Source organism: Desmodus rotundus, chromosome 13 (assembly GCF_022682495.2).
Source record: "Desmodus rotundus isolate HL8 chromosome 13, HLdesRot8A.1, whole genome shotgun sequence".
Taxonomy (NCBI): Eukaryota; Metazoa; Chordata; class Mammalia; order Chiroptera; family Phyllostomidae; genus Desmodus; species Desmodus rotundus.
In genome coordinates, this window is record NC_071399.1 from 16,943,117 (window position 1) to 16,969,837 (window position 26,721).

Sequence of the window (26,721 nt, forward strand, 5' to 3'; positions counted from 1 at the left end):
ATCCCATGGAAAATTTTTTTCTAATTATGAAAGTATTTCAAAACCACAAAGCACAAAAGCAAATCACCCATAATCTCAATATCCAGGCATACACATGGCTAAGATGATTGTTTCCTGTATGTTTCCCCAACTTTTCTAAGCTTATGTGCCACAGGTTAAAAAGACAAAGACCCCACCCCACACTTCAGGTCCTTTGGAAATACTGATTACTGTGAAGGCTACCAAGTAATTATCTACTTAGGATATGAGACAGCAGGCCCCGAGGTGGCCCCAATGACCCTCGCCTCCTTGTGGTCATGCCTTAGTGTAGTCCTCTCCCACACGATACCGGGACTGGTCTGTGGGACCCATAAAATCCACAGAAGTGGTGTGTGTGTCACTTCTGAGATTGGACTGAAGGGGACTGTTGTAACTTCTATCTTGGTGCTCTCTCAGGTCGGTCACTCACCCAACATGTCAGGGGTCAGGGCAGCCATGTGCCAGGAACTAAACAGCAACAGGAGGAGGCTTGGAGCTGGACCTCAGCCCGTTACGTCCAAAGGCTGCAGCTCTGGCAACAGCGTCATTGTAACCTCATGAGAGCCCTGGCGAGAAACACCTGCCCTTGGTGCTCCCAGATTCTTGACCCTGATGGTCTGTGAGATAGACGCACCAACAGTGGCCCCAGCTGGGAACCAACATTTTTCCTCATCAACATTGTAATGACATTATTCAAGAACCTGCAGTCGTGATATGTCTCTTAGATTAAATACAAGGCACTGCCACTTCCATTGCTCCTCTCTGTCCCATCAATTACTCCGATGGAGACCGTGTTGTAGCAGCCCAGCAGAGAGGACCGTGTGTCAAGGAACTGAAGCCTCTTGCCTATAGCAAGCTTGGAATTACCCTCCAGCGCCAAGCACGTCCAGAGATCACAGGCCTGGCCCTCACCTGGCCTGCCGCTGAAGGAGAGGGCTCTTGAGCCAAAACCAGCAGCCAAGCTGCTCCTGGATTCCTGACCCACAGAAACCGTGGGAAACAATAAATGTTGTTTTAAGCTAAAATGTTTGAGGAAATCTGTTATGTGGCAATAACTAGTATAAGAACTTTTCCGGGCATTTCCCCCAACAGTGTGAAGATGCCCTTAGGAATGACTTTTACTTTTCTGGGTAAGTCCTTTGGTTTCTCTAGCTGTTAAAAGCTCCTAGGATTCCTTTCAAAGGTTCAGTAAGCTCCCATTATTAGTCTTTGGAACAGACTCAAATGCAAATACATAAGAGAAATATTTTCATAGTTACCTGTTCTGATCACAGGCTCTATATTCAGCTGTTCATCCACATCCATTTCCAAGGCTACTGACTACAGAAAATAATTACCGTTAAAAAAATTTTCTTTTAAAAAGCCAAAATTTCAATAATTAACAAAGTTCCTAAAATTTGTGGAATAAAGGTTCTTCCCCCCCTAAAATCATTAGGGCCATTTCTTTGCATGCCAATACATTTTCCGTTAACAAAGAAAAGGCACTATCAGTTGCATGTACAACTGGAAGGCTAAAAATAGAGGTGACCAATTGTTTCGTTGGCTGCAAAAAGCTAATTCTTCCTCGGAGTTTAGGGAAAGTAACTACAGATGCCTTAAATCTTTAGATTCTTGATTAATACTACTATTCTGTCAGTGCAGTCCTCTTGCAGTAAGTTGGAAAAATAAGAAACATAATTAAGGAATCATTTTTCTAGGTGCGATGATGGTATTGTGGTTAGGAGAGAGAGGGAAGAGAGGAAGAGGGGGAGAAAGGCGGGGAAAGAATATATCTCTGAAGACACATACTAGAACATATGAATTATGGTCAAAATGTACTTCAAAATAATTGGAGGGGGAACAGCAGATGGAGATACAGATGAACAAATACTAAAACTAAGTAAAAGGTACACTGGGGTGTATCTTTAACACTCTTCTATTTTTGCATCATTTTCCATGATAAAATGTTTAAAGGTAAAAGCAGGCTTAAGATAAAGGAGCAGACTTGTAAATTTGTCAAATGATAAAATAAGGCTGTGGTTTAAAATACCTTTAGATTTTTTTTAAAAAACCCAGGGAAAACAAACTTGAATCCTATTTCAACTTAGCGCATTGTTTTTAATAAACCACTTCAGTGAAAAGAGTAGAACTGAAAAATTAGTTAAAGACCCACCTACATCCTCAGTATACTAAAGAATATTCTGGGCATTTAAAAAAAGCAGAGTCCAAATGCTCAGGAGTGCACTCGATAACCTAAATACCTCTAGCACACGAGCCACATATCCTTAGAGAATTTCCCTAAATTTTACCACTCTTCTCTCTGGCTGTGCTTCCCTTTGTAAACTTCCTCGCTGTAACACACTGAAGTGGGAGATACACCCTTTTGAGTTTAATAATACAGTAGCTGCCTGTTCGCAAAACATGTCATTCTAGATTGTTCTACTCTAATGACAGTGACTAAGGGTATTTTGTTTTGGGGAGAGAAGGAAATAAAAAGCACAAAGCCATCTTTTCCTTAAAGAAACTGTAAAAGAAATAGGACATTCCCCTTTAAATGTGAGGGGAGGGGGAGAGAAGTAGCCTTAATTAGTTAATTGCTCTGCTGGCTGAAATTGAGAGCCTAAAAATGAGAAGTTTGAAACATACAGCAGTTTTGAACTTCTACTTGGGATGTAGAAAGCGGCAAAGAACGTTTCTTAAACCCTAACAAGAAACAGCTGGATAATATATAAAATCAAAGCATTTTTGAGCCCTCAGCTGGTGGAGGCTGCAAAGCAATCAGGCAAACTGGACTAGAGAGGACAATCCACCCAGAAGATGCAGGACATTTTCCCTTTGGCAGGGCTAGGGAGAAAGGTGGCTGCTGTACAAGCCGGTAAGGAAAATTCAGCGAATATTTTACCATGTTTCAAGGCCAAGCGTGGGTCACTCCATCACTTTGGAATGACTGGTTATTTAGTGGGTCTCAGTGCAAAATGCAAATGCAGGCAGGACTCCCTGCTCAAAATTAAAGAGCTCAAAATGGTGACACCACAGAACTGAAGGCAGCACGAGGCCCTGCTAAGGGCAGGGTTGTGTGTGACTGCACAGGCCACACGTCATGAAGCCAGTCCTGGCTGGGGGACTCAGGTACAAAAGGACTTCCCACTCACCTGAAAGCTCTTCTGCCCTGGCTTTCTCACCAGTGTTCATGAGGATCGAGAGGTATGCACACTACCAGAGAAAGCTACCTCGGTGCAAACGGGGAGTTGACTGGTGGCTGCAGAGGAACACACTCAAAGCTCCAGTAGCTTCTTGGGATCAGTCAACCAAATGCTAAGGCCACGAGGACACTGGCAGAGACCTGTTTCTGGAAAAGCAGTAAAAGCAAAATCCATCCACCTCTCCCAGGACGCAAGGCAGGTACTTGGTGCTGCTGGGGAAAGGGCAGAAGGAAATACAGTATTCTCTACTCTTGGGGGAGGAGCAGGTGCAGGTAACAACAGGTGTTTGCTACTTCGGGGAATGACCCAGCAAACCACCTCCCTACACCGACCCCAGCTACAGGGCAGTTTGTCTGCCACAGGCAGGAGGAACGGTAACCCCGCCTCTGCGGCCAAAGCACAAAGGCCCTGTCTGAAACTGAGGCTGAATTGGGACAACAGGGCATCTCACCTGCTCCTACCGTGAGCCCAGCACCGAGTGAGACGCAACAGCAGTCTACAAACGGGGAAGCTTAAGAGCAGGGAGAAAGGCCTCTCTCCGACACAGGGATGCAGAGACAAGGCAAAGCAGGCTGGGGGAACCCTCGCACCCCCACTCCATCCTAACCACGAGGCAACAGCAGCCAGCCCTTCACTAGTAGAGTTCAAGGTCTCTGGGCTCCAAGTCTCTGGGTAATGACAGAATTCTATGCCCTGTAAAAATATCTATAAAATATGAACATCAAACACTTTTAAGACACAGAAGTTGAAGAAATTCATCACCAGCAGACTTGTACTACAAGAGATAGTCAAGTAAGTCTTTAATGCTTAAGAAAATTATACCAGGAGGAAATATGAATTTACACAAAGACATGAAGAGCACTGGAAATAGTATATATTAACATGAGTAAATACATAAAAGTTTTTTGTTATTTAAATTCCTTTAAATATTAATCTAATGTTCAAACCAAAGTAATAATGTCATATGGGGTTTTTAATACATGTAAGAAAGCAAAGGAGATGACAACAGCACAGAGATGAGGGGTAAATGGAAGTATACTACATTACGAGGTTCTTATGCTAAATTTTATGCAATATTACTTGAAGGTACACAGTAAGATTTATACCACAAATCCTCAAGTAACCACTGAAGTAACAGAACAAAGAGGTATAGCTAATAAGCCACTCAGGAGATAAATGAGAAATATTCAATTAATCCAAAAGAATTAGGAAAAAAAGAATACACGGGGCAAACAGAAAGCCAACAGCAAGATGGCAGATGTCAATCTTTTCATGTACTTCTCAGCCATTTGTGTGGCTTCTTCGATGAAGTGTCCATTCACGTCTTCTGCCACGTTCTGACTGGACTGTCTGAGCGGTAAGAGTTCTTATAAAATACGGATACAAGTCCTCTATCAGATACATTTTGCAAATACTTTCTTGTATTGTTTTTTAATTCCATCCTTTGAAGCACAAAAATTTTAATTTTTATGAGGTTCAATTCATCAGTTCTTTAATTTTACCATTCTCTCAGTGTAGTGTATTTACGAAATCTTTGCCTACCCCCAGGTCTGAAAGAGGTTCTGTGTTTCCTCGTAGGAGTTTGTATTAAGCCTATGTTTAAGTCTATGGTCCATTCTTAGTGGCTACTTTCCAAGGCAGGAGTAGGCATCTAAGGCCATCCTTCCCCGTGCGGACGTACGATTGCTCTAACACTATTTGCTGAACAACTTCTTCCCTCCATGAGTTGCCTTGCCTCTTTGTTGAAAAACAATTCACTCTAAATGTTAAGCATTTATTTCTGGACTTTCGATTCTGTTCATTGATCTATGTATGTCCCTTTACACCTGTAATATATACTGTCTCGAAAACTGTAGTTTTATAGTAGTAAGTTTTCAAATAGAGATTAATGTAATTTTCTTAATTTTTCAAAATTTGGATATTCTATGTTTTGTCCACACATTTATATATATTTTCAGAGTTTTTCTAAATTCTATTTTATAGAATTTGTTTCCTTCATTTCATCTTTGATCTTCGAGTTATTTTTTAAACTTCAAAATGGCTTTCAAAAAGTTTTATTTTTGTTACTGACCTCTAAAATAACTGCATTATAGTCAGAGATTTTAGTGAAACGTATCAATTTTTAAAGTTTTTTGATATGTAATAATTGCCAATTTTTAAAAACTTGACAAGAATGCGTATTATTGGAGTGCAGAGATCTATGTATGTTCATTATATCAAGCTTATTAAAGTGTGTTATTCAAATCTTCCACATCTTTTTGGACTTAATAATAGAAAAGGAAATTGAAACCTGCCATTGTAACGGAAACTTCAATTTGTCTCTGCATTTCTAAGGATTACTGTTGTTAACATATTGAGGCTATTTTGGTATTTGCATACAGGTAAAGAAAGTCTAACTTCATTTGCATTGACCCTATGCTCTTAAATTTTATCATAAATCCATTTAATACTAGTATAACTACTTCAAATTTCCTTTGTTTAGTATTTTCTTGATCTATTTTATCTTTTTATTTTCAATCTCCCCGATTCACTTTGCTGTTGGTGTGTGTCTTATAATGAATATATAGCTGGTTTAAAAAAAAAAATTACATTTGACCCTTTGTCTTTTAATTACAGAATTCAGTCCACTCACATTGATTATAATTTTCAGGTATTTACACTTATGTCTACCATCTTGTTTTCTTATACAAACACTTATAAGTTTTTCCTCTTGTGTCTTTCACCCCATCGTTACCCTGAAACTGACTCCTCCTCCTATTTTCTCCTGTATAGTACGATTACTACTATTTCTACTAAACTCCCTTTTGGAGATTAATCATATATTTTGTTTTTTAAAAGATTCTTCCCAGCTAGTTAATATTCTACAGGTTTAGATATAATTCACAGTTAAAAACACTGAATACAGTAACACAAACTAGCTAATGAAATGTTTAGAATACAAATGGCTTTTTTATGATCTAAAAGATATCAGGTCCTATTTAAATTTTTTCTCATAAGCCTTATACAAAGAACATTAATTTAAATGACCTCAACACCATTGTTCATTACAAGATTTTATATCAAATTTTAAAATAATAAAACTTTCATTTCAAGTATATCACAGTAAATCAATGTTTTTGTTTAAAATGAAAAGTTTATTTGCTCAGTACACCAAAGGGATGCAAGCACTGTCAGACAAATATACAGAAATATGCAGATCAACATAAAACAGTAATTTGGTTTAAATGAAGGGAAATCTCTTTAAATGTTATGACAACATACTTCCAAGAAAAATCTTTTCTTCAGTTAATTATACCTTTCAGTAAAATAAAGGATAATGGATTAAGTGAAAGTTAGCTTGTAAATGTTTCTTAAAAATAAAATTCCAACTCTATTAATCCATGCCAGTTAAACACCGTAACTAAAATTTCCAAATAAGTGCCAAAGGAGGTGAAGGGGTCCTTTTGCTTTAACGGTCCAGAGGAAAACGGTCACTAGAACACGGCAGGCAAACTGCTAAGACCGACTCACCTAGAACTGCACCGAATTTCAGCCTCAGGCTCATCGCTGTGCTAAGTGCTCGTTAATGTGGCACGTTTTGGTCCATGACATAGTTTAATGCCAAGACAGAGCCCAGTTCCCAATTTGTTACAGATACACATAGATTACTGTTGCTGTGTGTGTGTGTGTGTGTGTGTGTGTGTATTTTTAAGCCAGTATACTTCCACATACAAACAAAGGCAGGTGTTTTCCCCGGGAGGAATTTATAGGAAGTAGTCTGGGGTGCGCCGGGTGACGTGAGGCTCTCCGCGACGAGGTGCTGGGTCAAACTGAAGGCTGTCAGTGGCAAAACAAAACAAAACAAAACAAAACAAAAAACCCAACAGTTAAAGGATTTGAAATTGTAAGCAAACAAATCAATGTTATGGCTGGAATGAACAAGTCATTGCAGGTATTTCCCATGAAACTACTTCACAAAGCTATGGTGAAAATTTAAGCAGATAAAATGTCGAACTCAGTGCCCGGCATAAAAAGTATGCAATATCATCGCCAGTTAAATGGAAGTGGTAAGAGCAGACGTGCTTGTTCTCTGCGAGACTTCAGGGCCAAGTATTCAGTCTTTTACCATTAAGAATTATGTTAGTTGTGGGTATTTCGTAGACGCCTTTCATTAGGATGAGGAAGTTCCCTTCTCTGACTAGTTTATTATTTTTATTATGAAAGGGTGCTGGGTTTTGACAGTACTTTTTCGGGCTTTACTGAGATGATTATGTGGCCTCTGTCCTTTATTCTATGAATATAGCTTATTACCTCGATTGATTTTCCTGTTCTGAACAAACTGCACATTCCTAGGTTAATCCCACTTGGCCGTGGTGTCTCGTCCTTTTTAGGCATTGCTGCCTTCCGCCTGCCCGTATCTGGCTGCACATATCCGCATCTCTATGCACTGACAGTACTTAGCTGTAGCTTCCTTATCATGTCGTGGATTTTGGTATTAGGGCTATACAGCTCTCAAAGAATGAGTTGAAAAGTAATCCCTCACTTATGTTTTTGGAGGTGTTTGTAAAGGATTGGTGTTAATTCCTTTTATTTTTAAAAGATTTTATTTATTTTTAGATAGAGGGGAAGGGAGGGAGAAAGAGAGCTAAACATTAACTGGCTGCCTCTTGCCTGCACCCCAACCAGGGACCAGGCCTGTAACCTAGGCATGTGCCCTGACCAAGAATCAAACTGGCCACCTTTCGTTTTGCGGGTCGACGCGCAACCATCAGAGCCACACCGGTCAGGGCTTAATGCCTTTATAAATATATGGTCAGTCTCCCAGAGAAGCCAATGGGGCCTAGGCTTTTTTTGTAGAAAGTTTTAAAATTATGAATTCAATTTCTTTACTTGTTACCAGTATATCAGATATTCAGTTTTTAACTGAGTCAGTTTTGGTAGTCTCTTTCTAGGAATTTTCCATTTCATTCAGGTTACCCCATGTGTTGCCACTGCCATACACTTATTCATTACATTCCCTCATGATTCCTTTCAGCTCAGTCAGGTCAGTAGAGATTCTGATAATGTGTCTCCTCTCCTCTTTTTTTGGCCAGTCCAGTTTTTTCATTGGAAAAAAAATTAATGTTTTTGTTAAAAATAGTCAACTTTGGGTTTCGTTGATTTTCTCTGTTGCTTTTCTACTACTTCATTTTATTTTCACACTAAACTTTCCTTGCACTGGGTTTAGTTTGCTTTTCTTTTTCTGGTTCCTTATTGTATAAAATTAGGTTTCTGATTTGAGATCTTTTTTGATTTTTAATATAGGCATTTACAGCTATAAATTTACAGTTTCCTATGAACACCATTTTCACAGTATCCCCTAAGTTTTGGTGCATTCTATTTTCACTTTCATTTTTCTCAAAGTATTTTCAAACTCCCCTTGTGATTCCTTCTTTCAACCATAGGTTATTTAGGAGTATGTTAACTGTCACATATTTATAAGTTTTCCAGTTTTCCTTCTGTTATTTCTAATTTCACTCCATTGTATTTGGAGATCAGACTGTGCATGCTGATTCCAATCTTCTTAAATTGAGGCTTGGCTTACAGCCTAGCATATAACCAATCTTGGAGAATGTTCCATATGCATTTGAAAAGACTCTGTATTCTGCTGTTGTAAGGTAAAGTGTTCTATAAATGTTGGGTAGAGTTAGTGTATACTGTTTCTCAAGTCTATTTCTTTGTTGATCTTCTGCCTAGTTTTATCATCAAAAGTGGCATAATCAAGTCTCCAACAATTACTGGTGAACTGTCTAGTTCTGTCTTCAATTCTTTTAATTTCTGCTCCATATACTCTAGGGCTCTGCTGTTTAGTGCACGCTTTATAGTTGATCTCTCTTCCTGGTGGTGTGACTCTTTTGTCATTATGAAATAACCTTTATGTCTAGTAACAATTTTTTAAAAAGATTTTTTAAATTTATTTTTAGACAGAAGGGAAGGGAGAAAGAGAGGGAGAGAAACATCAATGTGTGGGTGCCCCTCACACGCCCCCTACTGGGGATCTGGCCCGCAACCCAGGCACGTGCCCTGACTGGGAATCGAACTGGAGATCCTTTGGTTCCCAAGCCGGAACTCAATCCACTGAGCCACACCAGCCAGGGCTCTAGTAACAATAGTTTATTTTAAAATCTGTTTTGTCTGACATTTTATCCAGTCCAGTGTTCTTGTGGTTGCTATTTGCATGGTGTTATCTTTTTCTACCATTTTACTTTTAACCTGTCTGTACTTTTGAATGTAAATTATGTTTCCTGTAGACATCATAACACTGTATCTTAAAACAACCTGATAATCCCTGCCTTTTGTTTACACTGCTTAAATTGCTCGCATTTAATACTATTGCTATGACTGAATTTATATCTTCCATTTAAAAAATGTGTCTTCTTTATCTCTTGGTTCCTGCTTTAACTGCTTTCTTTTTAAATAAAAGGGTATTTTTCTAGTTTATCATTTAAATTCCTTTAACAACTTTACAATTACTTTTCTTAGATTACTAGTGGTTGCTCTAGAATTACAATAGACAACTTAACATGAAATTCTACTTCAGATTTATACCGACTTAATTCTAGTGCATTATAGAAATTTACTCCCATGTGGTATATATAACTCCTTTCCATTGTCCTCCCTTTTTTGCTATTGATGTTATATACACAGCGTATCTACATAATTACAAACCTGCAAAATACTTGCAATTTTACATAATCTGATGACCTTAAAGAAGCTGAGAAAGGAGAGCAAGTACATATTTATAGATTTTGTCATATTAACCTCATTTTTATTTTGTTCATATTCTTCCTTAGGATTCGAGTTACCATCTAGTGTTACTTTTTCACTTCAGTAAGCTTTAGTCCACCCATCTCCTCTGTGCTGTTACCGTCAAACATACTACACATCGGCATGTATTTCCTGTAGATTCGACTATACTACAAATACATCCACACTGTGTGATGCGACTGGCTTTTGAGTCGGTTGAGAGCTGCAACTGCACTTTCACAGCAGCCACTGTGCGCCTGCGCGTGCACTTGATGTCCTTTCTGGTGTCATTTGCTTTCAGCCTGGAGCAGAACCTTTCGGCATGTCTGCTAGTATTGAATTTTCTCAATTTTGCTTCTCTGGGAACATTTTTCTTTTGCATTCGTTTGAAGTTTTTCCTGGATGTACGTTCTTGGCTGAGTTTTTTATTTTCAGCATTTTGAATGAATATACTGTCTCACTGCCTCTCTGATGAGATTGTCAGCTGATTATCCAATTCGGGTTCCCTTTTATAAGTCATTTTTCTCTTACTGCTTCCTAAGATTCTCTTTTAGACTTTTAGCATTTTAACTATGACACGCTGGGTATGGATTTCTTTGAATTTATTCAAGTTAGAGTTAGTTGAGCTTCTTGGATGTGCAAATTAATGTTTATCATCAAATTTAAGAAGTTTTCAGCTGTATTGCTTCAAATATTCTTTCTGTCCCCTTTTCTCTCTCCTCTCCTTCCGTAACTTCCCTACACTTACACTAATGTTCTTGAAGACGCCCCACATAGCTGAGGCTCTGTTCATCTGTCCTTCATTATTTTCGTCCGTTAAACTTCTCCTTGCTCTGCTCTTTCGCTTGATGCTACCAGCATCATGTCATGAGAGTGATGTGAGCCCCCTGAATTGGTTTCTACCATGATACTCATTGTTTTCAACAAAATATTTAGGCTCGGGATTCCCTACCCTCTGCTCCACGTGAGATCAGTCCTCAGTCAGAGCTGCGGAACGTTTTGTTCTGCCTCTCACCCTGACCGGAACTTCTATGCCGCTGCTTTGGAGCTGTTTTTGCCCCATTCCCCATTATTTTATTTCATTTTTTTCCTTTTTGCTGAAGCTAGTGTGCATAGGTCCTGCTACCCATGTCTTTTATTAATTGAGATGTAACTGACATATTCTCAGGTGTACACATAATGCTTCAATAAATGTATATATACACCACCACAGTAAGTCTAGTTAACATCCATCACCACAGATAGTTACAAAGTTTTTATCTTGTGGTGAGAACTTTTAAGATCTATCCTCTTAGCAACTTTCAAATATACAGCACAGTATTAACTAGTCACCATGCTCCACATTACACACCCCCATTTCACCACTTCCTGGTGACACCCCCTGTTCTCTGTGCAGGAGACGGAAAAGAACACTGAGGACCCAGCATTCTCACTCTGCCACGCACACCTGCAAGAGAGCTTCTACCCCAGGAGCTAGACAGGGGAAGGGACTCCCAGCCTGCTTGATGGCACCCACCAGGAAGGAGTACAGCTTCTGTAACCAGGACTGGGGTGGTTGTGCTGTGCTGGCTTATGGCCCCCTGGGGATAAGACTGGGAGCTAGGGAAAGGGCAAAGCTCCCCTCTTCCTGTCCACACCCACACATAGTGCAGTGCCCGGTGTAGTTTCCACACAAGGGATCTATGACTAGGGGTGGGGAGTCCATTGTGGCTCAAATTCCACAAATTCCAGCTGTTACTACTGAGATTTAATAGATTTTCTAGAATAAGTGTTTCTCTATTTGCAGTATATACTTAAGACAATTTCCAAAAATTTGAAATACTTGTTTAAAGTAAGTTTCTCCAGTTAAGCAGTTGTTTTCACCGAGGAAAGAGTTTACCACATTTCTCACTCCATTATTCCAGATACTCAATGGGAGAGAGAAATCCTCTACCTCCCATTTTAATAATCTGTATTTTTAATTTTCCTTCTAGAAGTGATCACATAACGACTGAAATTTAAAGTTACTTACAAGGAGTATTTCAGAGTGTCATCCAATTCCATGATAGCAGCCTGGTTCCCACAGCGATAGCAGTAATTGGGCGCACTGAAAATGGTGACTACATTCCGATCATGACACCAGTTATACCCCTGCAGCATTCGAGAAGACAAGTATCGTCACTGCGGAAGTGTAATCTCGACACAGATCAATTTAAACGTGAAAGCTGCAAACCTGTTCCGTGGAGATGCAGTCTCCTACGTTACCCTGCACAGTATCCATCACTAACACCGTGCCCCCGCATGGGATCTCCGCTGTCGGGCACCAGGTTTCATTGACACATGGAGCTCAGTACAGGCCTTGTTTTGGCTTAATGTACAGCTGCGATCTCAGCTGGGATCTGTACTCAATTCCTCCCACCATTATGGCAGATTTTCTTTCTTTTTTTGAATTCATTTTCAGACAGAGAGAAGGGGGGCAGGAGAAAGGAAAGGGGGTGGGAGAGACAGAGATAGGAAGGGAAACACTGACTTGTTTTCCCACCTCTTTAGGCACTCATCAGTAGCTTCCTGTACGCGCCCGGGCTGGGGACTGAAGCGGCCCCCTCAGTGAATCACGATGACACTAAGCAACTGAGCCTCCTGGCCAGGGTGGCAGATTCCTTGTAAACTGCGTCAATTTTTGCTTTCTGTATTTTGAATCTATTATTAGGTAAATACAGGCCAGTTTTCTCTAGTAGTGACCTCTTTTTATTTCTAATTATGCCTTTTGTCTTAGAGCCCAATCGGATTCTTATTAACAGCTGTATTTTGACCATTTATCTAAGTGATACCCCGCACAGCACTTTCCACTCCTGACTTCCAGTGTGTGGTGTCATTATGTTCCACATCGACCCCATACGGCACCTGAATTTTCACCCAACTGGAGTCTCACCTTTTACAGAAATAAAAATTTTGATCCATTTAACTTGTTTATGTTTACTGATATAATTAGATTTATTATCTTCATAAGAACTTAAGTTCTGTTCTTTATTACATTCTCCCTCCTCCTCTTGCCTTTATTGGCTTTGTAAAGCTTCCTTTTACATTTTGAAGCTACTTCCTATTGGTTTGGAAGGGTTATATTCTATTTATTTTCCTTTAGCATTTACAAAACAGTAACATCAGAGTGGAAAAATCTGGCAGCCATCAAAACTAAGTGAGCCAGGTTAAAGGCACCAGCTGCGGGGTGCACACTTTCGTGACCTCGGATGTGATGCCCTGAAGGACACAGTAGCATTACGTGGGTCACCCACCAAAACATGTCCTGAATCTAAAGCTGTAAGGGAGCGTCAATCAAACCACAAATGAGAAACATTTATACGAGATAAAATTGCTTGTACTTCTCAAAAAAATGTCAAGATTATGTAAAACGAAGCAAATCTGAGGAGTTATTTCCACATCAAAGGAGACCACCTGCAGGATGATCCTGGATCAGATTACACCAACATATACTCAGTTACATTTTGCTATAAAACCCATTAGTGAAATAATTAAAATATGAATAAAGTGTTTAGGTTAGATAATAGTACTACATCAGTACAAATTTATTGACTGTAATAAGCATAGTGTGGTTGTGTAAGAGAAAAGTCCTTATTTTTACAAAATACACGTGGAAATCTGGGGGTAAAAGAGCATCATCTGCAACTGACATTCAAACAGTTCAAAAGAAAGTGAAGTGTGTAAGGGAAGGGGGAGGAAAAAAGAAACAGAATGATAAGGCAAGTATTAAAATATTCGTATTTGAGGAATCTCACTTTAGGATATAAAGGAATTATTCGGTACTATTTTTGCAACTTTTCTCTAAGTCTAAATTAACTTCCAAAGTGAGTTATAATTTTGTTCTAGCAAACTAGTACTTTCGCTGCTTGCTAAGGCCAGCCAGGTTTTTCCTCCTTCCACTTAGGTAACGGTGAGGACCGTTTCTGCTATTCTAAGGCACGAAGGCTTTGTTACAGACACACATATTCATTTGAAATACAGGTCACCCTCCTGCAGGAAAAGGACATACCTCCATCACAAGCTGATGAGCACGAGAAACCAGTGTGAGACCATTGGCATGATTAAATGTCTCAGAAATGTCTTGTCCAAATGTGTAGCCAGCACCGCGTGGTGAAATGCCCCATCCGCCACGATCATCTGGGTCTGACCAGAGCAGGTCACACATTGGGCCCTGGCCAAGAGAATTAAGTTCATGTTATAAATTATTAGCAGTCGTATTGAACTGATTAAGCTTTACTACAATGTGGTTATGTTTCTTTTTCCTCTAATTTAAACTAAGTTTACCTCATGTGGAACTTCTTGTAAACGATCCAGGGCTCTTATATGATCCAGTGTATCTATGGATGGAGAGAGGCCACCGTGGAGGCAGAATATCTGTTCATGGATTTAAGAAGAAAATAAATTAATTGCTAAAAATTAGTGGAAAGTAAGTAATGAGTATAAATGCCAATCCTAACAGCTCTTTTCAAAATAAAGTTTAAAAATACTCACTGTGGAGAATTTATAGGATATGATGAAAAAGGAAACAAAAATCACATCAGGGAGAACTGTTAACATTGAAATGTATTTTTTTGTCCTTTTTTCTTTAAAATTCCAAGTCCTTTATGCAGTGTTTGTCCCTTTCTCTGGTATTGAGGCCTGGACGCTGACGACCCACTGTTGCCTGTTCTACTGGTCGTAGCTGTGCAAACTGTCCCTCTAACCACAAACACCCCACAGGTCCTGTCACTGGGTTCAGTAACTTTGCAGGTGGCTTTGATTTTTCTGAGTACATAATCATGTGTGTAAATATTTGTTTTCCTTTCTTGTCAATGTTTAAACCTTTTAATTCTTCTTATTGCTCAGTATACTGGCTAGAATTTCCAAAACAAAATTAAAAAATGCAAGTTAGCATTTTTGTGTGTTTTGTTTTTTTTGTAAAATATCTGTTCCCAGGCCCAACCTCTAGGGATATGGAATCAAATTTTAGAGGAAACTCTTCTCCTGATTTTGACAAGATGGTTTCTGGTATTTTGCTAATAAGTACAGTCAGCACAAATCCAATCAATGTTATTTTACTCCTTAACAACTGAGTTTTAAACAATAAATAATACAGGACTTTTCTCAAACAGTTACGGTTTGATTTTGGTTCTCTGTGCCTGCCATGTCTAGTTTGGTGTTAGGGTTACACTAGCTGTATGGAGTGTTTGGAACTCTCCGTTCTTCCCCCGAGCCCGGGAACACAGAAACGGTATGTATGTAAAGGGCGGCAAAATTAGCCTAGGAACTTCTAGATCCAGTTACTTTCCCAATGTCTTCTAAGTTGGGTAGTCTATTTACATTGATCTAATTTCTTCAAAAACAGTAATATTTTGCTATAACAAATTTCACCCATCTTTTCAAGTTTATTAGAATAATGCCATCCATTACTGTGATACGTAAGCACCCCCATATTTACAGTAATGCTCTATTCCTCATTCTTAGTGTTTTACGTGACTTGAACTCCCTCTTTTTTCCTAGATCAGTTTTGACTACTACATTTTTTAGTAGACTTTTCAAACACTGCTTTTGGCCATAGTCATCAACTCTGTTTTTTTGGTATGCATTTCTGCTTTTATATTCAATTAAATCCTTTACGTTTATTTTGTTCTTTCATTCTTTGAGTTAAATGTTTATAACATTATTTCCTTTCTATTTTTATACAAAACACATGTAAGAATATGAATTTCCTTGCACTTCATCCCTTGTTTACATCTGGAAGTTTCAGTCTACACCATATTTCACTGTCATTAAGAAATTATTTGGATTTTCACACTTTTTATTTTGAGTGTAGGTTGAAGACTGTAAGTTCCCAAGCAGGTTTTTCTTTTATCCTTTTCTACTGAATTTCTAGTCTGACTTTTGCCCTACTACTTAAAATTGGAGACTGTCACTTAACACATGATATAAAAATAGATGGAGGGATGGACAGATAAATGGGAAGGAGTGGAGTGGGAAAGAAAGAATAAGTGAATGAATATGTGAAAAGACTATCCGGTTTCGGTTTGTTGGGTACCAGTAAACCAAAGGCTACTGTCTATATCTGTTAGGCAAGCTTCTCCCATTGTCCGTATACCGTATGTACTTATTTAGTTTTCGTCCTCCTCACGTCTGAGGTATGTAATGTCTTCCCATAACATTTTATAACCAAATAACTTGTCACCAATGGTGTGTGTATTGGCTGTTTTGTTCCTTAAAAGAACTGTGATAGGAAAGATCCATGGCCCAAAGAAGGTAAAAGGTTGAGGGCAAATATACATAATTTAACTGAAACACAGTCAATAAATAAAAGCTCTACTAATGCAACATTTAAAAACCTAGATTCTCCATCAACACAGATAGGCTGTCTTTCTAAAATAATTTTGTCCATTAATTATGTTAATAAAGACTATGCTGATTAAAAAAAAACCTTAATTAAAATTTAACATCCTTTAATATCATGTTGTTTTCCATGGATGGACTTGGAGAGTATTATGTTAAGTGAAATAAGCCAAGTCAGAGAAAAACAAAAACTGTATGATTCCACTTGTACATAAACTCTAATAAATAAAACAAACAAAACATTTTATTTATCTAAGCTTCAAGAAAGTATTTTTGTTTTAAAAAAAAATTCTTGTTGTATTTTTTCCGTTACCATTTAGTCCCCTCATACACCACTCCCCCTGCAATCACCAGTGTGGTCCATGTCCGTGAGTCCTTTTTCCTTTTTGCTCAATCCCTTCACCCCATGACCTCCCCCGCCTCAGCCGTCCTCCTGCTCTCCATCTATGAGTCTCTCTCTGTTTTGCTTGTTAGTTCAGTTTGTTCATTAGACTCCACATAAGAGTGAAATCATATGGTATTTGTCTTTCTCTGACTGGCTTATTTCACTTAGCATAATGTTCTCTAGGTCCATCCATGCTGTCACAAAGGGTGAAATTTTTCTTCATCTTTACAGCTGAGTAGTATTCCATTGTGTAAATGCCCCATACTTGCTTTATCTACTCATCTACTGATGGACACTTAGGCTGCTTCCGTATCTTGGCAATTGTAAATAATGCTGCAGTGAACCTAGGGGTACTTATGTTCTTTGCAATTAGTGTTTTGGGTTAACAAACAAAATTTTTTAAAAATCACAGTTTTCTTTCATTTTAGCAAGTGTAGGCAAAAGACTGTCCTTCGATCATGGCTGGGAACACGTGGCCGTTTCGTCAGGATCACACAGAAAAGGTCCTAACCAACTTATATTCCCACAGGCATTCCCGAGAGGATCTATTACACCCCTGACAACTCTGGGATTTTAGTTTAAGAACTGTAGTTATATAGTATGTTTTATATTTATATTACAATCAGTTCAAGCTCACAAGGATTACATCTATAAACTGGGATAATAGGAAACACATAACTGTTTTCTTGTACTTTTGAGTGTTTTTATTTTTATATCATTTTTTACAGTATGTCTGTAATATTGGTTATAGGTGGAAACAAAGCATTCATTTCTTAGCAGAAAAGATATAATACAATATTACTGCTTGCAATTTCCATGAAAATTGAAATAAAAAGTTATTAATGGTAGAGAGTTATTTAACCCTCAGATGCAAAGATAGTTCTAAAAAACAGCTTTGCTTTACTAGTATTATACATTAGGGTCTTAATCACTTATTAACCATATTTTATAGATAATAAAAAGTATATTGGCATATTATCTGGCCAAAAGATTTAAACACATATCTGATAACATGAAAATCTGATGGTCTCAGTATGCATAAAACTTATGCAAGTCCCTGTTCTAAAATCTTTACAAGAGAAGGGGGGGAGGGGGAGCCAAGGAGATGGAAAAACACGTCATATAAATCTAGACCCTAAACTACGAGAAAATCTTTTCCTACTTTTACTCCGTCCCAACCCCTAACCACCCAGGAGGGCACACACATACACACCTGTCCATCTACTAAAGCTGTAAGTGGAAGATAATCAAATAGGTCTGTAAAGTATCTCCAGACATTGGCATTCCCATACTTTCGCAGGCATTCATCATAAAAGCCATATACTTGGGTAATTTGTCGGCTTTCGTGGTTTCCTCTCAATATTGTAATGCGTTCTGGATAACGCACCTGGAGGGAAAGCAAAAAAAACCAAAAAAAAAAAAAACCCAAAAAACCCCCAACAAAACAAAAACACAAACAAAGAAAACCATGGTGCAAACCATTATTTATACTAGTGACATGTTAAATACATTAACCAATGACCCATTTCTTTAAATGGCTCTTTTGTCTGCTAGTAAATGTTAAATCTTTTTTAGAGTAAAAAATGTTCTCATTCATAAGCATTGATTACGATAGAATGTTTTGTGTATACATTCTTCTTCATTACTATTTGGAATCCTTATTAACTGATACCTGTATTACTGTAATAAATGTGTATGTGACTCTTAGTTTCAAATACTTTTATCCTCAAACTATTACTAGTCTTCTAAGTCTTCTCAGGACACTGTGACATCTTATTGCTGAATGAAGGTCAGAGATTTGGACCTGAGACAAACTCCTCTACAGACTAATCCCCTACCCCCTTCCAACTTTTATTTTCCATGAGAAGATTGTATCTGCCAACAAAAATAGGCCTTTGCCAAATCTAAGCAAGATTTAAATGCATTAATAATCTCTTTTCTATAACGAAATAGAGACATACTTGAAAGCATACTATTTAGTTAGGAATATATCTGATAAGTTACAAAAAGCATCGGATTCTATAAACCAAATTAGCCAAAAGCTGCAAATACACACTTCCACTCATGTATAATTCAGTAAGCATCCATTATATATGTCCAGGCTTAAACTCGGTGCTTAAAACAAGGTGAGGTCTCCACATGTATGACATCATACAGGACTTCTGCGCTTTAGGGACTAATCTCACTAAAGAGGTATGTGAACTAAATAATAGAAGGCAATAAACCACTACATAACATAAATAAGGGGTGGGACAATACTCTTCAGAGTAATTTAGAGTAAAAGAATAAGGCTAAAATGATTGAAGACTTCATGGAAGAAGAACTGGAGTTGAGTCTTGGCATAAAGGCTAAGAATTCACAGAGTAATCCTGTGAAGAAACTGAATAAGGAAATATCTGGAGACAGACTGAGCACTGAAATACTCTGATTTGATTTGCTACCACTACTGGCAGGCAAATTCAGGCTACAGTCCAGAGGGCCAGGCAAGGACTTTGCGCTTGAGTCTACTGGCGACGTGAAATCACTGAAGAATTTGGGTGGGAGCAGGGAAGTGACAAGACGAAAGTGTTAAAAAGAGATTTAATCAGGCAGCATATGCAAGGACAAGGAACATGGGGGGGGGGGGGGGGTCGTCAGATCTTGGAAGCAGAAATATTAGTTACTGATATTACTGCTGTGGCCGTAATCAGTGTGGAATGCCAAAATACAATCTGGGTGGAGATAGTAAGAACAGAAAGACACAGGGACAACAGACTTCTCAAGGCAAGAATTTTACAAGACTTGTTTTAAAAAAAAAGACTTGTTAATTGACTAAACATGAAGGATAAGTGACTAAGTCAAAAATGGTCCCAGGACTTCAGCTATGGATTCCCCAAGAGAATGATTTACCAGAAGCAAGCAGGAAGGTTTAATGTATTATTCTCATCTCTCTTTTAAAAGGTGTAAAACCAACTACTATTTTAAGGGTTCTAAACTGAATGAATCATTAAATAAAACAGATAGTATGCAACACTGCCACCTTTGCCTTTTGCTGGTTTAAAGCTTGAAAAAAATGGAATTTCATTAATCATACCTTTAATGCTACAAGAAGAGTCACAGTCTCCACTGAATAATAACCTCTGTCTACGTAGTCACCCATGAACAGGTAGTTTGTATCTGGTGATTTTCCTCCAATCCTAAAGAGTTCCATAAGATCATGGAATTGACCATGAACATCTCCACAGACAGTGACAGGACAACGAACCTCTTGCACATTTGATTCTTTTGTCAAAATTTCTTTAGCCTGTCAGGAAAAGAATATCAACAATTAAAAAAAAAAAAAGATTCTATCATGAACTTAAAGGCATCATTCCTTATGTATTAAAATAAAATGTAGGGGGAACAACCTGAAGTGTGCCTCATAAAATCATAAAACTAAAACCCCACAATGAGATACCACTTTTCACCCAAGCAGGATGGCTAAATGAAAAGGACAAATAGCGAGTGTCTGTGAGGGAGGGTGTGGAGAACCTGGAACTAGCACACGCTGTTGGTGAAATGTAACACGGCGCAGATCTCCAACAAGTCAAAAAATAGAATTACCCTGTGATCGAGCAATTCCACTTAGACATATACTTACAAGAAATGAAAAGTTATGTTTACACATGTTCACACAGCATTATTCACAACAGCCAAAAAGTGGAAAACACTCAAATGTCCACTAACTGGTGGGTGGATAAATGAAATGGACTATTACTCAGCGATAAAAAAGAAAATGAAGTACTGATACACGCTACCCCGTTGAAAACATTACACACTAGTTTCCCATTATCCACAGGGTTCCAAGACCCCAGTGGATGCCAGAAACTGGGATGGTACCGAATCCTACAGGTACACCGTTTTTTTTCTTATACGTACATAACTAAAAGAGAACAATTATAACAATATACTGTAATAACAAAGTTAATATGGTCAGTCATTTCAGGGGACTCCTTCCTGGAATCTTCTCATAGGCTCAAAGCTTTCTGGCACAACATGCTGTCATCCACTGGAATGTGTTTTCAGGTCACGTCTTCCACGCACAAATTTAATGTCTTCTCCCTCTGAACTAAGCACTTCTCATGCACTGTGTCTGTAACTTTTGCAGTTTGCGGTGGGACACCAAAACCAGCATGGCTTTCTTCTTCCTCTTTCACAATTCCACGGGAAGAAGATTCATTTTCAGCCCAGACCTTTGCAACCTTGGCACATGACTTTTTCTGTGTTTTATTAAATTGAGAACTTTCACCTTTTCACTTAGAGGAAGCACTTTAAGACTTCTCCTTGGCACACCTGAGTTGCCAGCGTCACTACTCTTGCCCTTCGGGGCCATTATTAAGGACAGCAGGGTGACTTGAGCACAAGCTCTGTGATACCTCAACAGCTGACCTGATCACCAAGAGGGCTACTAAGCGACTAACGGGGGAGGAGGGTGTGCAGCACGGAGACGCTGGACAAAGGGATGAGTCGCCTTCGAGCGGGACAGCAAGAAAGTTCATCATGCTCCTCAGAGAGGCGTACAATTTAAAACTTACGAATTGTTCATTTCTGGATTTTTTCTACGTAATATTTTTGGCCTATGGTTGACCTTGAGTAACCACTTGTGGAAAGTGAAACCATGGATATGGGGGGCCGGTGACTACTGTATTAAGTGAAAGGAGGCAGTCACAAATTGTCATATATTGTATGACTCTATTTACCATAAATGTCCATAATAGACAAATCTACAGAGACAGGAAGTAGACTGACTGGTGGCTGCCTGGGGCTGGGGAGTCTGGGGGAGGGGTGTAACGGCCAAGGTTACACATGGGGTTTCTCTGGGGATGATGAAAATGTTTTAATGGACTTATTATCTGTGAATGTACTAAAAGCTACTAAACTTTACACCCTAAATGGATGAACTGTATGGTATAGGAATTACAACTTAATAAAGCTGTTTTTTTAAAAAGATAATCATAAGTTAAGAAAACTCACAAATTAATTGATTCTTTTATAAAGAAACATATTCTTTTACCAATTCATAAGCCAAACTCCAACTTCTTTATTCCAACTGTTTTATATTTAATGGGGCAAGTTAGAATATATCCTAATAAGGCCCTGAGTTAGAGTTTATGTACAAACAATGACACATTACATGTACAGACTAAATTCAAGTTCATTACACATCATCTATTTAGTGACTTTGCCTAATAGGAAAAAGACCCCTGAATCATAAAAAAATAATAAAATAAATAAAAAGATCTCTGAGGCCTGTAATAAAACAGGCATGATAAAAGTATATACACCTTCCCATCAGCCACCAGAAGAATCCATTAGGCCTTAGTCTGGGCCTCTTGTCATGTACAAAATTCTAGGAAGCTATTTATCGCATTTCCAGGTCTGTGAGGGATTACCAATGGAAAACCATGACAGACAAGAGGGGAGAACTGGGACCAATACGGACATACAAACTGGTAAGACACAGCCTTGCTGTGCCCGTGATGGCAGCGAAAATGCCACGGGGCAGCAGACAGCAAACCCTCAGGGTGAGGCCGACAGTAGAACCCACTGGAGGAGAGCTACCACTGGGGGGAGGGTGAAATTTTAGGGACATTTCTCTGCTCCCCCAGGGGGTTTGATAATCTGAAGAGCATTTAAAAACATGGATTTTTAGTTTCTCTACACATGAAGCTCCCATTTCTCTGTATCTTTGTCAACACACTTTACCATTCCTGTCAATCAGTGAGTGCACGACAGTTACCTTTCAATTTGCACCTCTGATACTTTTTAAGATGCAGCTTGTCAGGTTTACTGGTCATTGGATGTGTGTGTGTGTGTGTGTGTGTGTGTGTGTGTGTGTGAGAGAGAGAGAGAGAGAGAGACAGAGAGACAGAGAGAGAGACAGAGAGAGAGAGAGAGAGAGAGAGAGAGAGAGAGAGAGAGAGAGAGGGAAACCTACTCATAAAATTAGCCTGAGTTTCCTACTTGGTTGTTTATATGTTCCCTATTGATTTGTACTAGTTTTGTTTATTTTTAGCACTAGAAATATTTACCTTTACTGGTTTTATATATTCTAAGTATCTTCTCACAGTCCGGGGCTGGTGTTTTCATTTTGCTTAGGGCTACTCAAGTTTTGTTGTTGTTTCTAAAGTTTAAAAGAGCCAAATTTACCACTCTTCTCCCTTTATGGTCTGTGCTATTTGGGTCTTGTTTTAGAAACTGTATCCTACACAGAAGTCAAAAAGCACTCCTGTATTTTTATTTCAGAAGTTTTTGCTTTCACATTTAACAAGTCTTTAATCCAGAGCTATATACAATCTTCTGTTGTTACGGCATAATGTAGGGATTTGTTTTAATTTTATTACTCCTAATGATTAGCCGACTGGCCCAGCATTATTGTTAAACAGTGCCATCCTTTCCTCACTAATCTGTAATGTCACCTCTGCCAAGCTTTTGTAAAGAACTATGTCTGTGTCCTGGTTTCTAAGACCTGGACACAACCCTGCAAACCCTCCCAGACTCCCTTCACCGCCTTTTTTCCTGAGGGAGCTGCCTCTCTCCGACTGCTCTGCTGTCATCACGGACGGTCCCCTCGCCCGGCCGCAGAGCTGTCTGGAGTCTAAGCTGAAGTTGTGCATCTGCTTGGCTCTGGTTCTAACTATGCTGAGCTGCTGTTCCACTTCCCGACATGGATGGAATGCCACAGGTGGGATGTGGGACCTGGCTTCTTGAGCAGGTGCTGAGAGCTGGATAGCATAATATGGAAATAGTGTTAGTCAATCTCTCCATGGAGTGAACCTCAACTAGTAAGAAGAGGGAGAAAAAGAGGGAACCAGGGAAACAAATTTCCCTCTAAGGTAATGTATCATATTGTACTGCTTCACAGCTTCTCCCACCTTCTTTTTTTTCCCTTTGCCCTACTTCCTTGGGCTTCCACTCCCCAAATAAAGTGTCAGCTCTTTAACCCTTGCCTCGGGTTCCATTCTCATTGGTCCCCTACCCTTGTGTCAGTAACAGACAGATTTTACTACTATAAGAAATATAATAACTGGGCCCTGGCTGGTGTAGCTCAGTGAATTGAGTGCAGGCTGCGAACCAAAGGGTTGCCAGTTCAATTCCCAGTCAGGGCATATGCCTGGGTTGCAGGCCAGGTCCCCATTAGGCAATGTGAAAGGCAACCACACATTGATGTTTCTCCTCCTCTCTTTCTCCCTCCTTTCCCCCCTCTCTAAAAATTAAAAAAAAAAAATCTTTAAAAAAAAGAATACAATAACTGGGAGGAGAGGATCCCCTTCCTATTCCTCTTGTTCAAAACTATCTGGCTATTTTGGGCCCTTTTATCAAGCCTGACATAAAAATTTTAGAACTCGTCAAGTCCTATGAAAATCTTGAGATTTAAACTCAATTTGCAAATAAGATTTTGCAGAAATAGTAAAAAAATTAGACTCTTCAAGTCATATAACATTAAGAATTTAACAAGCTTATCCTACTTATACTAAAAACACACTAAAGGAAACATTAGCAAAAACAGAGGAAAGATTATTTAATACACAGTACCTGTACGGGACAACGTTTATCAAGTTGACAAAGCACTCACTCAATGTATATACCAAACACAGAAATCACCTGAAACGTCAAAACATTCCTGAAGAGTGAGACTCCTGTATTCACGTAACACACACCTGTCATGTGCCTGCTGGGGGCCAGGCACCAGAGGTACCCTCTCCAGCCTCAACACACTGGCTTTGACCGGCTCAACCAAACCAAAGGAAAACTTCTGTATACAGTAAGATAAAAGAGAGGCCCGGAAAAATATTTATAACACGGAAGATAATAGGAACACATTGATAACCATCATATAAAGGTATTTGTAGAATAAATCATAATATGTATCAAAAATCACTGATTCCGTCACTCTTAAGAGAAGTCCTAATAAACTATATACATAGTCTTCATTTAAATCATTAAATGAAAGAGGGCTTGTAACTATTTTTATGCCAATTTACATACCATGTAAAGTTATAGTCTTTTGTATTTTAACATCAAAAAGTTGACTTTTAAGGAGATTTTCTGTAACAATGATGGCTTTTAATAGTTTCATGACATAGTATCGAGACTGTGAAGTTCTGTTGAAAAAACTGAGTTTATTCACAGAACGTACAGATAAATGAATGTAGCAGTTCTCAGAGTGTGACCCAAGATCATGTTCAGATGTAATAATATATTTGTTATTGCTGCTTCAGAAATAAACACCTTTTGAAATTTCAGCTTTAACTGTCAATACAGTAAACATCAATAAAACCACCTCTTTGTAGTCTTTAGATTTTAAAAGTATAAAGGGTCATGAGACGAAAATACTTAAAAATCGCTCTTAATCCATCTGTTCTCTTGAGCTACATGTAACAATAAAGAAACAGGAACTATGTTAAGGTTAAATAGATTCACACGTCTACAAAGACATGTATCCTATTCACTGTTTTCAGTGACTATTTTTTAAAAATATATTTTATTATGCTATTACAATTGTCCCAATTTTTCCCTTACCCCTCCTCTGCCCAGTATCCCTGTTTCCTCCAGCAATCCCCCACTTTAGTTTATGTTCATGGGTCGTGCATGTAAGTTCTTTGGCTTCTCCATTCCCTATACTATTTTTTATATCCCCCTATTTTGTACCTACCAATTTTGCTTCTTAATCACTGCACCTTTCCCCTCATTCTCTCACTTGCCCCTCCCCACTGATAACCCTCCAAATGACATCCGAATCTCTCATTCTGTTCCTGTTCTGGTTGTTTGCTTCGTTTTTTTTTTTTAGATTCAGTTGTTCATTGCTATGAATCTGTTGCCATTTTAATGTACATAGTTTTGATCTTTTTTTTTTCTTTCTTAAATAAGTCCCTTTAACATTTCATGTAATAATGGCTTGGTGATGATTAACTTCTTTAGCTTTACCTTGTCTGGGAAGCACTTTATCTGCCCTTCAATTCTAAATAGCCTCGCTGGATAGTTTAATCTAGGCTGTGGGTCCTTGCTTTTCATCATTTTGAATAATTCTGGCCAGTCCCTTCTAGCCTGCAAAGTTTCCTTTGAGAAATCAGCTGATATTATGGGAACTCCTTTATAGGTAGCTCTCTTGCTTTTCTCTTGCTGCTTTTAAGATTCTCTCTTTATTTAGCCTTTGGCAATTTAATTACAATGTGTCTTGGTGTGGTCCTCTTTGGGTCCAACTTATTTAGGACTCTCTGTGCTTCCTGGACTTGTACGACTATTTCCTTTGCCAAATTAGGAAAGTTTTCTTTCATTTTTCTTCAAGTAAGTCTTTGATTTTGCTCTTCCTCTTCTTAGTTCTTTTTCTGGGGTTTTGGTTCTTTCCTTTGGGCCATATATCTTTGCCCCCTCAATTTGGCAGCCTCCCTGTGTTTGTTTCTGTGTATTAGGTACAGCTGCTTTGACTCCATCTTAGTAGCATGGCCTACTGTAGGAAAGGTACCTATAGATTATATGGGGCGGAGCCTTAGGTAATCACCAGGGCAAAGCAACCCACTTCACTGCCTGTGACTCTGTGTGGGGGGAGGGCTTGGAGAGGGGACAGTGCTGCTGCCTGGCTTCTGGAGGTTTGCCCAGCACTCGCCCTGTTTCCAGTCACTTCACCCACTCCCCGTGCGTGACTGGCACCTTCCCAGCTGTTGCCCTGGTGCTGAATCCCAGAGAGGGTGGGTTTGTGTACAGGCTAACTCCATGAGGGCCCTTTAAGCAGAGACTCCTGAAAATCCAGCAGTTTTTTCGCTACCCCAACCCCCACTGGTTTTAACCACCAGAAATCATGAGGATTTATCTTCCTGGTGCTGGGACCCCGGGCTGTGTGGTCCCAAGGTATCCCTCTCGATTTTTATCCACCACATGTGCACGTGGGACCTCCCATTCCACCACTGCCACATCTCTGTCTGTCTCCACATCTCTGCCCCTCCTACTCGCCAGGATGAATGTGGCTTCTTTATATCCTTGGTGTCAGACTTCCAT

General features: G+C 39.0%; 1 protein-coding gene across 1 annotated transcript in view; it reads right to left on the reverse strand.

Annotated features, from left to right (window-relative positions):
• Positions 1-5,771: 5,771 nt before the first annotated feature.
• PPP2CB (protein phosphatase 2 catalytic subunit beta) overlaps positions 5,772-26,721 on the reverse strand; it is a 31,201-nt gene continuing 10,251 nt past the window's right edge. Inside the window, exons 2-7 of the mRNA XM_024562668.3 lie at positions 19,781-19,990; positions 17,921-18,094; positions 14,268-14,357; positions 13,993-14,154; positions 11,977-12,095; positions 5,772-7,016 (exon numbers count right to left, since the gene is read on the reverse strand). Coding sequence (XP_024418436.1) covers positions 6,944-7,016; positions 11,977-12,095; positions 13,993-14,154; positions 14,268-14,357; positions 17,921-18,094; positions 19,781-19,990 — 828 coding nt within the window. The 3' untranslated portion in view covers positions 5,772-6,943. The remainder of the gene's footprint in view (positions 7,017-11,976; positions 12,096-13,992; positions 14,155-14,267; positions 14,358-17,920; positions 18,095-19,780; positions 19,991-26,721) is intronic.